Source organism: Seriola aureovittata, chromosome 4 (assembly GCF_021018895.1).
Source record: "Seriola aureovittata isolate HTS-2021-v1 ecotype China chromosome 4, ASM2101889v1, whole genome shotgun sequence".
Classification (NCBI taxonomy): domain Eukaryota; kingdom Metazoa; phylum Chordata; class Actinopteri; order Carangiformes; family Carangidae; genus Seriola; species Seriola aureovittata.
This window is the reverse complement of record NC_079367.1, coordinates 4,105,805-4,118,796: the sequence shown is the minus strand read 5'-3', so window position 1 is coordinate 4,118,796 and position 12,992 is coordinate 4,105,805. Positions and strand designations below refer to the sequence as shown.

At 40.6% G+C, this 12,992-nt stretch overlaps 1 protein-coding gene across 1 annotated transcript in view; it reads left to right on the top strand.

The window, feature by feature from the left end:
- The first annotated feature begins 4,464 nt into the window (after positions 1–4,464).
- sorl1 (sortilin-related receptor, L(DLR class) A repeats containing) overlaps positions 4,465–12,992 on the top strand; it is a 79,694-nt gene continuing 71,166 nt past the window's right edge. Inside the window, exon 1 of the mRNA XM_056373555.1 lies at positions 4,465–6,204. Within this exon, the coding sequence (XP_056229530.1) occupies positions 5,773–6,204 (432 nt within the window). The 5' untranslated portion in view covers positions 4,465–5,772. The remainder of the gene's footprint in view (positions 6,205–12,992) is intronic.

Genomic DNA, 12,992 nt, shown 5'->3' with positions numbered 1-12,992 from the left:
TGTCACTTGCTGCATTCAGGGAAATCTCGTAAATTCAGTTGTTCAACATTCACTGTTGACAAGTGAATATCTCTGATGGATAAGATAAGAAAACACACTCATTTACTTTTTATAACAATAATTAATGATGATCATACACATCATTGACCAAACTTTGCTTTTAGCTGTTAATGGAAGTAAATGAGAAAGTTGTTTCAGACTTTTAGACCCCACTATTTCTCTCTATATATACAGTATCTATCAATATATAGATGAATTATTTTCAGATATGTGATCAAATTTTTTCAAATATGTGATCTGTATGTATCTATATCACACATTAAATATTGTATCCCTTAATAATACAATACCATCTGTTAGGATACTTTATTTGTTTGTTGGTTGGGTTTATGAATTGAATTTCTTATTCCTGTGCCCCAGAACAGTTTCGTGAATATTTGTGAACATGCTGCACTATCCTCTAAAGCTAGAAACCAAAGGGAGAACCTTAAAATGTGCAATGTCATCCTGGTTTGTTCTATAACAATGACTGGGGCTCTGAAGCTGTGAGGCCTGAAAATGTTTGTCTAATTTCTCACACCAAAGAGTGTTTTATATCTTAAACCTGATGTCCAATTTAAAATCTGGATGAGACCTTTTAGGATGTGCACTACACAGCTACTGTAGATTATTGGGTTAGTGAGGTAATGCATTTCTCACAGTGGCTCAAAGTAATTTCAGCTTTATAACTTCAGTAGCCTGACTGATGAAAACAAGCCTTTGGCGTTTTTAGAATATGACATTTGCAGGTTTATACTTACAGAGTCTGTTTATCTACTGTATTAGTTCATCACTTGCACTCATTAGCTCTTAATGTGGGGGGTTCAATTAAAAAGTGCAATCAACATTTTCATTAGTCACTTATGACATTTAATCGATATTTTAATGGATTACACAACTGTTGACACAGAACAAAGTCAGTGCCCTTGTGTTGTATGTGGAGGATTTGGGGATTCTCTGATTTCTAGCTTTAAGACAGATAATACAGACTTAACTGTCCTTGGGCACAGGAATAACATGTGACATTTAAACCTTTTATTTAGTTAAAATTGCTTTCAAATGAATGAACTGTATGTTTATGAACGTTGTGCATATTATTTCTTAGTATTTTGAACTTCATGCACAGCTGCTGTTGGACTTAGGACTGGGGCAGCTTATGAATTTTGAAACTTCCTTTAAGGATTTTGTGTCACTTGCAGCTGGACTTCATGTTTGCTGGATCACTCTTTCCTTCCCTGTGCCCATGACACATGACATGAATAACAGCATTAGAAAAATAAACAGCCTATTATAAGACATATTAGGTTGAAATAATACAACCACGGTGGGGAACAAACACACACCTGTAACAGACAGCTGAGCAGGAAGCGGAGGGGAAGAAACCTTGTTAGCATTAGCAGCTAGCTTACTGGCATTGTTCATCAATGATTTAATTATAAGAAGGTAGCCTTAGCACCTAGCATTAGCAGCTAGCTTGCTGACATTTTTAAATTCATTCATTAATGAACAATTTCATTGTGTAGAAGAAGAGAGAAAAAAACAAAAACAAAATGTAAAGTGACTGAGAACTTTTAAATGCACTGTACGTCTAACTGATCTGTCACCAATCTCCAGTGTTCTCTCCTAACAGGTGCTTCCCACCAGGGAGTTTTTCTAGGAACGGGTGAAATTCACACACAAATATCAACATTAAGATTTGAAACATGTCTCTCTCTGGCTGCATCCAGGACATATGGAGACACATCAGCTGCATCAAGGACCCAGCAGGTGTGCAGCTGCACACAGAGACTGGTAGACTGACAAAGGGCGGGGTCAGCCTTCTGGTTTCCACCTTCACCACTTCATCCCAGGTGCATGAATGTGTCTCATAGCTTGTGGTGAAGTATATTGTGTATTATCCTTTCATGCAAACATAAAATTCTGCTAGAGCAGGAGAAATAGCGAGTTGTCTTCCCTCCCAGACACCAGGAGAGGCAGCCCAGGTGACGGGTCAAGGCAGCGACGAGGAACAACACCTCCTGTCCTGGGAAGGAGAGACTCCAGAGGTGAGATCAAACATCTGTCTGAGATCTGTCTTCATTTATAACTTTTAATTTACATTGTTTGTATTATTCACCTGATGTCTCATGATGATCTCAGTCCAGTGTTCCCTCTCTTTCAGCTCTGTGTTTGGTCTCCACCGGCTCCTGAGGGAAATCTGTCTCTTTAGCTGCTAAATGCTCCACTATGTTCAACAGCTGTTCAACGCTGCCACACCCGCAGGCTGCTGGAAACCGATGTCCTTTGTTTGTTATTAATTATTGTTTATTTCTTTCAAATTATGTTTACCTTCAATGAATCTTAATTTATGATTTTATTTGACTTTACTTGTTAGTAAGGCAAATGGTTGTAATTTAGAAGTTGTATCCTGCATTTAATTTTGTTCTTTGTTAACAGGATAAACAGCATCCTGGTGAATGTTTGAGATTCTTTTTTCTTTTTTTTCTCCCCCCTTTTGATGCATTAAGAGCTTAAGATGTTTTAGTTACCCTTTCTTTATTATTTGTGTGTTTCCTGAACAGAATATATGGTTAAATGGCTCTTGGATCCATGTGTTTAATGTGCACACCAGTCACCCCTGGTGACCTGAACGGTTTAATGAGGATGAAATGATGTGAATCTGATGCTGTGGCCTTCAGGCACCAGTTTTCAGCCCAGTTTAACAACTTTTTGTGTTGTTTTGTCTCAACATCTTACTACTACACTTTATCTTGGTTTCTTCATTCATTTATCAGCCGTCTGGTTTATTATACATCACTGTGACGTTTGGTGATAAGCAGCACACAGCTCTTGTGTGGCTCTATACATATATAGCCTTTAATGTTCACTCAAAGTAACACATTAAGTAACCTTACTCAAATCAATAAATTGATGAATAGCTACATACATGAATCGTTAGATATTATAGTAATTCCAGTGTTCGAAATTTAAACCCTATAACAGTTGTGAATTATGTTCATTTTTTAGACAGTCTGTTTATTTAGTTTAGCTCTCCTTAAATTGGCAGCTGCAGCCGGCACTTTGTCCAAAACGTGCAACCTTTACTTTGAAGACGATCCTGACTTCCTTGTTCAATTTTTATTGTACAAGTTGGATAGTGGAACAAACTGGAGGTTTGGTGCGCTGAATTGAATTGCATGTCTTCATTCAGTGGGACAATAACACACGTAAAGCTCTAACAGCATTAATGCAGCATCGGCTACTGAAGAAAGACGTCAACATACATTTACACTCAGCACAAATAGGTCAATGAAATTAGGCAAAACCCCTTAAACTTTTCATCATACAACGTGAACAACTGCAGAAGAATTATACTTCATGCACGGACTAATAATACAACTTAATAAAAAGACCACAACTTACGATGGCAAATAAACACAATGCATAGCTCAGTCTTAATATACTGTACACCTTTACCTACCAACCAGCTGGGAAAGTGACAGATTAACAAATTAAGAGTTGTTTACTTTTTTACAAATGGAAAATATCTCTTTTAATGAGACTAAAATAAGATGGCTGTCATGGACATGCAGTGTGTCCCAACCCCACCATATAGTCTCAGTGGATAACATCAATGGGATTATACAAAGGACGATTACCACACTGTAAGTAAAGTGGAAGCAGCTTAAGTGGTGGGTTTAAACCGCAGATCAATGCTGCTACCCAGTGGCAGCAAAGTGGATTATTTCACTGTGTCAAATCAAACCATAAAGCAGCAACATAAACCAAAGAGTAAATTCACAACATCAGGATACACAGCATGTTCAGTTCTGATGAGAGGTGCAAACGTCTTCAACAACCTCAAGAAACTCCAATTACCTTTGTTTAGCCCCTGAGGGAAACCGTGACCCGGACGACTGAGAATCTTCACACACTCCTGGAACTAACTCATGTAAATAGACTGAAGTCATATATTATGTTATTAATTACACCTGTGCTTTTCCTGCTAGGACAGGCCAATATGTCTGCTGTGATAAGCATCTATACTTAGGACTCAGAGGTCAAGAAGGCCTTGCATGGCCACACCTCTCAAATATATGCTATTTAATAATTAGGTATATTTGGTGAAAGGACTTGTAAAAAGAAAAAAAACACATTTCACACAGCTCGGATATGAAAATGTTTAAATTACAGTTAAATTTTCAAGACGTGCAATTATCTTAACTTGCAATTTGTTTATGAAAACTTGACCTCAAGGACCTGAAACTTTATTTGAGACTCTCACACTCTTGAAACTTTACTGGGGACCTAGGTTTGGGGCCATATAATGATATATACTGATATCATAGTTTTTAAACAGACGTAAATATCCATTTAATATCTCTGGGTATATTAGGCCATTGTGGGCAATGCAGCAAATCAATGGTCATTGATTGGAACAGTCAAAACCAGACATTTCTCCATAAAAAAAAATTCTTCCATAAGAAACAGAAACAGGATTAAGATTTAAAACAGGTGAGGAGCCTAATACTTGCACATTATTCATTTATTATCATTATTGTTGTTGTTATTAGTGAGTAAAATGCTTCTGCTTGTCCTTAATTTTACATAAATGTATCATTCTTACGTTTCTTTTCACAATAATGTCAATACATGAAATATGCACACACAATTTGTATATGCATATATTAACAATATCTATATGATGCATTTTTATATGGTATAACATGTTGCAACCATATATATTAACGAAATATATTCAATTTATATTGTAATTTACATACATAAACATACATATAAAAAATTCTAGAAGCCTACATATGTTTTTCTTATTGATTTCAAACATGCCCATCTCGCACATACATAATATATGTCTAAATACAAGCATACAGATACAATTTCTAACACGTTTCATATCAATTTTTAAATATATATTTTCATTTTAACCTCCTAGGACCTGGCGTCCACATATGTGGACCTCACATTTTGGGTTCTCTAGACCACAATACTAACTTTTTCTCAACAAGGGCCTGGTGACCACATATGAGCCATGTTCAGAAATTGAAATGAACAGTTTAGAACAGTAACAATGCAAAATGTTCTGAATGTTTTTTACTTCGTTACAGACATACGTCTTTCTGCAACTGTTAGCAGTACTTCAAATGAGCCATATTGCTCAAAGGGGCACAATTGTTCTTTCTCATTTTGTTTTTGCACTCAGGAAAATGCTGCTGTGTTCTGGCACCAAATAAATAGTTTTGCACATCATTACTCAATTGTCTCTTTATTGGTTTCTATCGAAATTTAAAACTAATGTCCTCATATGTGGACATCATTTTTCTCAGAAACTACATCATGTAAAAAGATAATTCTTTGTTGTTACACTCATCAGGTCCCAATCAGCCTAAATAGCAAAGAGAAATTAAAAATACACGGGTCTTAGGAGGTTAAATGTTCTTATATTTCATATATATGGAAAATCAATATACTGTATGAACACATATAACATTTACATATGAGTAGGTTGAATATGGCTGTGTGACGTTTGTTTCTGTTTTCATGTGTTTTTTTAAATTTTATTTTTTATTATTGTTTTTTTTTATTCGTGCGTTTTTAATGGTGTGTTTCTCTTTTATTTTTGTCTTTCAATAAAAAACAATAAAAACTAAAAAAAAAATGCGTGGAACACCTTAGGCTTGCTAGCTGCCTTTTGTGTGTACCACTAAGCCGACAGATGCATGCTTTGTGGTGGGAATGCTAATCTTCCCGACATTCCCATGGTTCGTGAACGCAGCACCGGGGACATCGCCGCCTGTAGAAGGAGCTCTTCAGTCTTACCTAACCCAGAGCCAAACGTACACAAACATGGCGATAACACAAGCGGGCAGGATGCAGTCGTCTCTTCGGTGTTCGTTGTATTTATTAGTCCTCGGGGTCGCTGGAATAAATTCGTCGACCCTTCGTCTTCACCCGGAGCAGAGCTACGTGCTGCCTCAAAACAGAGGCTTTTTCACGATAGAAGCGAATGAGGATTTCCCAGACGGAGATGGAGGAGGCGCCGCGGCTCCAGCGCTGCATTTGGCCGACCGCGGTGCCTCCGAAGGCGGGTCAGACTCCGGCACCTACCCGCAGCATCGAAGCCGCCGGAGCACCGGAGAATCGACCATGCCGAAGGTGTACGGGCAGGTAATGTAGAGCATCCCCGGTGATCCTGTTCACTTACAGTCGGAACATTGTGCATCACCTCAGACTGGCCCTTAGCTGGCAAAGATGTCTTGCAAGAAAAATTACGCAAGCCCCACTGTTACTGTTGTTTTCTAAGTCACATCATTTCTTTGCACCTTTATTGCTGAAGTGGCTCCGGTTGTGTTCACGGTCGTCGGGAGGGAAAACGGCGTAAAGTGACTCGTTTTAACCTCAAAGCGACGAACAGAGCAGTTCACCTGGTGTTTCCAGTGCAGCTACACTGCGTTACACTTCACTAAACATGTGTGCAAATGAATGCCAGCTCTCATACTTGCTTTCTCTTTTCTTTTTTCTTTTTTTTTTTTAAAGTCTGTTAATGGAAACCTGTCTGTGGCAGTGAATTAGATGCAGAAAGTACACAAAAAGTAAGAATTAACCAGGAAATATGGAGATTAAATGTGTGCCAAAGTTACCAGAAAACACTTAAGAGTCTGTAAAGGTTGTGAGCTTCCAGGTGTTGTGGTTTGTGAACAGGAAAATGAAACAATATGGTTGTTGTTGTTGTGGTTGTTGTTGTTGTTGTTGTCAGTAGAAGAGAACAGGAAGCGAAGTGTAGGTGGCAACGAAATGGTTTGAAGCTGCTCTCTCTGCTGTCTCAAGAGGAAATGCTGAAATTTTGGAAAGTTTGTTAACAGCAGGAGTTCCCCAGTCATGGATCCCTTAGAGTCAAAGTAACTGTAAGTGAAACCCAGTAAAATATCACAAAACTTTTTAGAAAACTTAGTTGTTTTTCTTCTTCTTTTGGACATGCATCGTTTTGGTTGGAGCAGAACAAAATAACCAAGAGTTAAAAGTTTTAACTTTCAAGTCATTTTTTTTTTTTAGTTGATAAGATGTTGGAAAAACGGTGAAATAATCCCGAAGGCACCAAGTGGACGTCTTCAAAAGAGCTTGTGTTGCATCCAAATAAGCAAATTCTCACATTTGAGAAGCTTGAACCAGGAAATATTTGACTGCGTTCCCCAGGAGGTTCCACTTTTTGAAAAGATTTGAAAATGATTATATATTAATTATTATATATTATACTATTATACCAGCAGACATTTTGAGTCGTCACAGTAGGAAAAGCTCAGGTGTGTTACTAATAACATTCAGGTGTCTCAGCAAAGCCCTGACAGTGATGGCAGCGTGAACGACACCAGGACTTTAAGCCTGAAGCAGCTAAATGGAATTCAGCCGTCATTGTTTTCACCTAATAAATGTTTTTTAAACCTCCACATTCGTTAACAGAGTGGTTTCAGAAATATAATCAGAATCTCAAATGGCCAAGTGTGAAAATTCAAATTACAGGAGCTGCAAAAGTTTTGGTAAATTTTATATGTTTTCATTGAAAATAAAATGTAAAAATGATCAATCCAACTGGAATCACAGTATCTGCCAAAATATAATATAATGCATTTCGTGCGGCCCTGTTTCTCGCCGATCAATCTAGACTCAATATCCCACCATGACAAAGTGAAAACAATATTTTTGCAAATCTCTTGAAAATTTAAAACTGAAATCTCCCATTTACAAAAGAAATTCAGGAGCTTAATTAATTACTGTTGTAGAAGTCTTCTCGGTTAATTCTCTTCAAGCTTCGCTCATCTGCGTTTTCAGCAGTTTATCTCATCAGATTGGACGGGGAGCGTCTGAGAGCCGCCGCCCTCAGCTCCCGTCACGTGGTCGTCAGGGTTTAAGTCTGGGCCTCGGCTGGGACTCGTCCTGAAGACACTCCCGTGTTGTCCTGGCTGTTTGCTCCGGGGTCATTGTGCTCCCGACAGGTGAACCATCACCTGAGTCTCAGGTTGCGTGCACTCTGCGTTCGGCTTGATTCATCCCTCCCTCAGTTCTGACCCGTCTCTCTGTCCCTGCAGCTGAAACCTTCCCACACAGAGTTCTGCCCAAAGGTTTCGATCTTTGTCTCATCAGGCCGAGACGGAGAATCTGTTTTCCCTCTCGCTGTCGGAGGTTAAATGCTGTTTGAAATCGAGCACGCCGTCATACAACTTTCTCTCAAAGTGGCTTCAGTCTAGAAGCTTCTGTCCGTCTGTCGGGTCCTTCCCTCTCTGCAGAGGACTTCTGAAGCTCTGTCAGAGGGACCATTGGGTTCTTGATTACCTCCCTGACCGAGGTCCTTCTTGGGCCATTAGTCAATTTGTCCAGACGCCAAACTCAAGAGTCCTGGTTCCAAACTTCTTCTATTTCACAATCATTGAGGTCACTGTTCTCCTGGGAACGCTCAGAGCTTTAGAAATAGTTTTATACCTTTGGCTGACCACAGTTTTATCACACAGCTCCACAGAGAGTTCTTGCACTTTGTGGTTTGGTTTTCGTCCTGATGTGCACCTTTTTATATACACAGGTGTGTACGTCCAATCAGTTCAGTCGACCACAGGTGGACACATCTCAAGGATAATTAAAGCAAACAGGACGCACCTGAACACGAGTGCAGACAAACACAGTGTGCTTAAGCTAATAACACAAAACAAATATAGTGTTTCATGTCCTTGTTGAACACAACGAGCTGAAACCAGCTCTTCCAGTAGCTGCTCAGTGTTCAGGAGGAAGTCTGGACCCGTCTTCCTCGTAGAGCTCGGACACATTCTCAGGATGTCTGGTGTTTTTCTTCAGCTCAGTCCACGGCGTCTCCACTGGATTAAGGCCTGGGCCGCTGCAGAAGGTGGATTTACTGTCTGTAGTAGATTTACTTTGCTGTTCGGGGTTGTAGCTTCTCCTGAGCTTCAGCAGGTGCACAGACACCCTGACATTATCCTGGAGGAGACCCCCCCCCCCCCCCCCCCAAAGACCCAGATCATGAAGCTCATAATGCTGCACATAGATCTGCGTGTTCTTCCCAAACAGTTCAACCTTAGTTTCTACTTGGAGAGCAGCAGCTTCCTCCGTCGCGTCGCGTCGCCGACTCCGTGCTCCGGTGATTTGCATATGGTCGACTGTGGTCAGATGAAGATCTAAACTCTTTGAGGCGGCTCTGTAACTTCTGAGATCTTGTTTCTGTGAGACATTGTTCACATCAGCAGATGTATAGATATAAATGAAAGCGTCTCTAACCCTCTGATCTGGGGCCAGTCTCACGAAGGCGCCTTGCTCCATGTCTTCATGTTGCTCATAGATTAATGCGAGTCAGACCGTTCCACATAAATAAAGACTGACTCATTTTTGAAACAAAAACATTAGACACCTTTCCCCCAGACTAACTCAGGCCTAAGACCAACGTTACCATGGTAACAATCAATGACGTCTATCTGAAGCGGTTTTTAAAGCCGAACAATACAATGATTTGTGTTTTATCGGCTTAAATAGATTGTGATTGTTCATAACTGTAATTTAGATGAAGTTGTGATCATATTTTAAGACGAATTGATATATAAATTCAGGAAACTCCAAACGGTTCCCTGACTTTTCTTGCCACTGGATTGTGGAACATTTTGAGGTTGTTATAAAATGAGCGTGGAGGAGAATCAGCACCTGTCTGACCGTCGCTCTATAAAGAGAGAAGGTCATCGTCATCGTATCGTGTGGAACATTGGGTGGTTGATTGTTGCTGCTCGGTTGTGTGGAATTAATCCGCTGTATTTCCACTGTTTAGAAACACGAGGCAGGTTTGCAGAGGAGCGTCCTGGTGAAAAGTCAAACAGTTTTAAATCCTCGTGTCTGCTGTTCTTTCACCAGCTGCTGCTGCTGCTGCTGCTGTTGTTGTTGTTCAGAGACGTGTCACTGCTATTTCTGGTCTCCTGATGTTACAATTACCCCTCTTAATCACCGTGTGGAGTGTAAATAAACAGTGAGAAGCCACATGCAGGTTGTGCTGCACGTTGTGGCGCGTTAACCTGTATTTTTACCACCATCTTCTCATTTCAAAAACACAATTTCTAAAAAAGTACATTTGAACTCTCGTCTGTTTCCCTTCAAATCTTTTACATATATTAATGTATTCAGTATCATACACAATAATTAGAAGAAATAGAAAAAATAGAGTGTCTGTTTGGTTTTTGGAAGAGGAAGTGATGGTTCCCCTGTTTCAGTTTTAGTATAAATGAACTGAGTCTGATGATGAGTCTGTGGCACAACTCATGTCCAGTGTTGCTGCTGTTGTAGTGTGAGAGAGATCAGGGTGATGGGGTTCGCTGTGTGGCAATATCCACCTTAACTATTCTGGAGATACCACGTACAGGTTCTGCAGAGGCTTTAGTCGATATATATGTGATATTTTTCATAATATCACATTTTATTTTATTCTGACTCCCATTTCACTGCTTTGCTCATTTCACATTTTACCTTGGCATGTGATAATTAAACTTCCTCATACCTGAAACATAAGAAATAATAATATAGTTATATATAATAAAAAATCTGAAAGATCAAATACAGTAATATATAAATATATTATAAAAAAGCAACTAAAACATTAAATTCATAATATGATTATATTATAAAAATATTTTTTTATAATAAAACAAAGATATTAAACAAAGATACTTGGCTGGACTGTATCAGACATAAATGTTGGATATCTCCCAGGTCTATAGTAACTGGTAAAAGAGTTTCTGTAAATCTCAGAAATATTGAAACTGAATGTAAAACAGAGTTTTATGTTGTCCCGTATCTGTTTGTTGATACCGATCATCTTTGTCGTGCTCTGCAGACGCCGTACGTTCTGTCAGTCCCTCACGCCTTGTTCCACACGGCCGACATGTTGTTTTGTTTTGGTGGCGCAGTGAACAAGGCGGGAGGCGGGACTACACCACACAGTGCTTCTCTCAGCCGCAGACACCAGGTATTAACCACAGGTGATCGGTGACTAGGAGCGTTAATGCTGATCTACAGATCACGTATTTATAATGAAAACTGGCCAATAGTGATTGATACTTCTGTAAATGAGAGATTTCAGTTTCTGGTTTTTAATAAATCTGCAAAAAAACTTTGTCATTATGAGTTATTGAGTGTAGACTGATGAGCAAAATGGCAATTTTATTGATTTTAAAATTAAAATTGTAAGGCCTGTGTGTGTGAAAGTGAAGCCCCTGTAAAGCTGGAGTCACATCCAGGTGACTGATGATTATTTCACCTTGTGTCAGTGCTTCAGGAGACTGCTGCCGGGCAGTCAGTGTGTTCACAGTATGATTTGAAGCGAAGGTGGCTTCGCTAGATGTGTGTTCCTCTTCAGCTTCTCTAATGTTTCCAAGGAAGCAGCTCGTCATGACGAGTGACAGCTGCTGCTGTAGCCTCAGCACGTACTCGCCTTTCTAAGGAGGTGAAGCTGTAACCCTCTGAACACGCAACCATAAAAAGGTAGCTCGTTGCTAACTTTGTCTGCGGTTTAGATCGCGGCACGTAGCACGTCTTTGTTTACTTCCTGTGGCCGATGAGAGCTGAGAGACTGAATCAAAACAGTGAAGCCGCAGGATGTGAAACCAGAACAAAGAGTTGAAAAGCTCCATAGAAACTGAGAGGAACTGCAGAGTCGGCTCATAATTCTTTGTGGGTTACGACGCCACTAGAAGCCCCCGTCACAATAAAAGCAGTGATGTGATGTGATCATTGTGATTATTGTCATTTTATGGGAAGAAAATACAAATTAAAAGTTGTCAACATGGTGGATAGAGATCTACAGCAGCATCAGCCTCCCAGAAGCTGCACTCATGGCTGGAGGCACAACAGCCCACTGCGTGTGTGTGCGTGTGTGTGCGTGTGTGTGCGTGTGTGTGTGTGTGTGTGTGTGTGTGTGTGTGTGTGTGTGTGCGTGCGTGCGTGCGTGCGTGCGTGCGTGCGTGTGTGTGTGTGTGTGGAAACATCTTCATTAGCTTTTTGCCTCTGTTCACTTTTTGGCTTTGTGCTGCTGCTGTTGAGCTGTTTTGTTGCGGAACAACTTCTGTCGGCGTCTGATTCAGCCTCAAAGACTTGAATCTAATATTTATCACTTCTTTCTACCCGCTGCCTCGTTTCCACACAATAACTAATGTCCTCCACACAATCACAGCGGCCAACCTCCACATCCCCCCTAAGTAAATGATAATTATTTTGTCTGGAGTTGTCAACACCTTGCTTTCTATCAGTGACGGCTCCTCTGAAGAGAGTCTCACTCCTGCTGTCACACAGCGCTGAGAGCAGTGGCTCAGTCATGCCTCCTCCCTGTAGCCGCTAGCACAATGGTCGCTAACAGCACAGGCTAACTTACACATGCAAACTGTGCTCAGCAGCGCCTGGTGAGAGTGCAGCCAGCCTTCAATGCCTGCCAGTCCTGCAGAGATGATGTCATTGTTTGAGATCGGCTATGCCGCCAATGCTCTGTTGGCCATGATGCCCCCCCCCCCCCCCCCCCCACACACACACACACACACACACACACGCACACACACACACACACACAACCCCTCCACCACCACCATCCCCCCTTTGCTGCTGAATAATGGAGAGCTGAGGAGAGGGGAAGGTGGAGAGAGGAGTGTGGGGTAAATACCTAAGCTGGTTGTTGCTCCCTGTAGGAAATGAGCTCAGTTCTGAATGTGGGGGAATGTTAATCAGAATTACCATCATGCACCGAGGTGGCTGCGTAAAGTCAAGACTGATGATTTGTCCTCAAGTTGGGTGGAGGTCCTTTTGGTCCAGAGGAAGGTGCGAGTGGATGTGTGTGCATGACTCCTGGACCTGGTCTGCCAGTTTTACTCCATGTCTTTGATTTCAGATTTTTACTTGAGTCGGTCCTGTTGTGCTGGAGAAGGACGGTG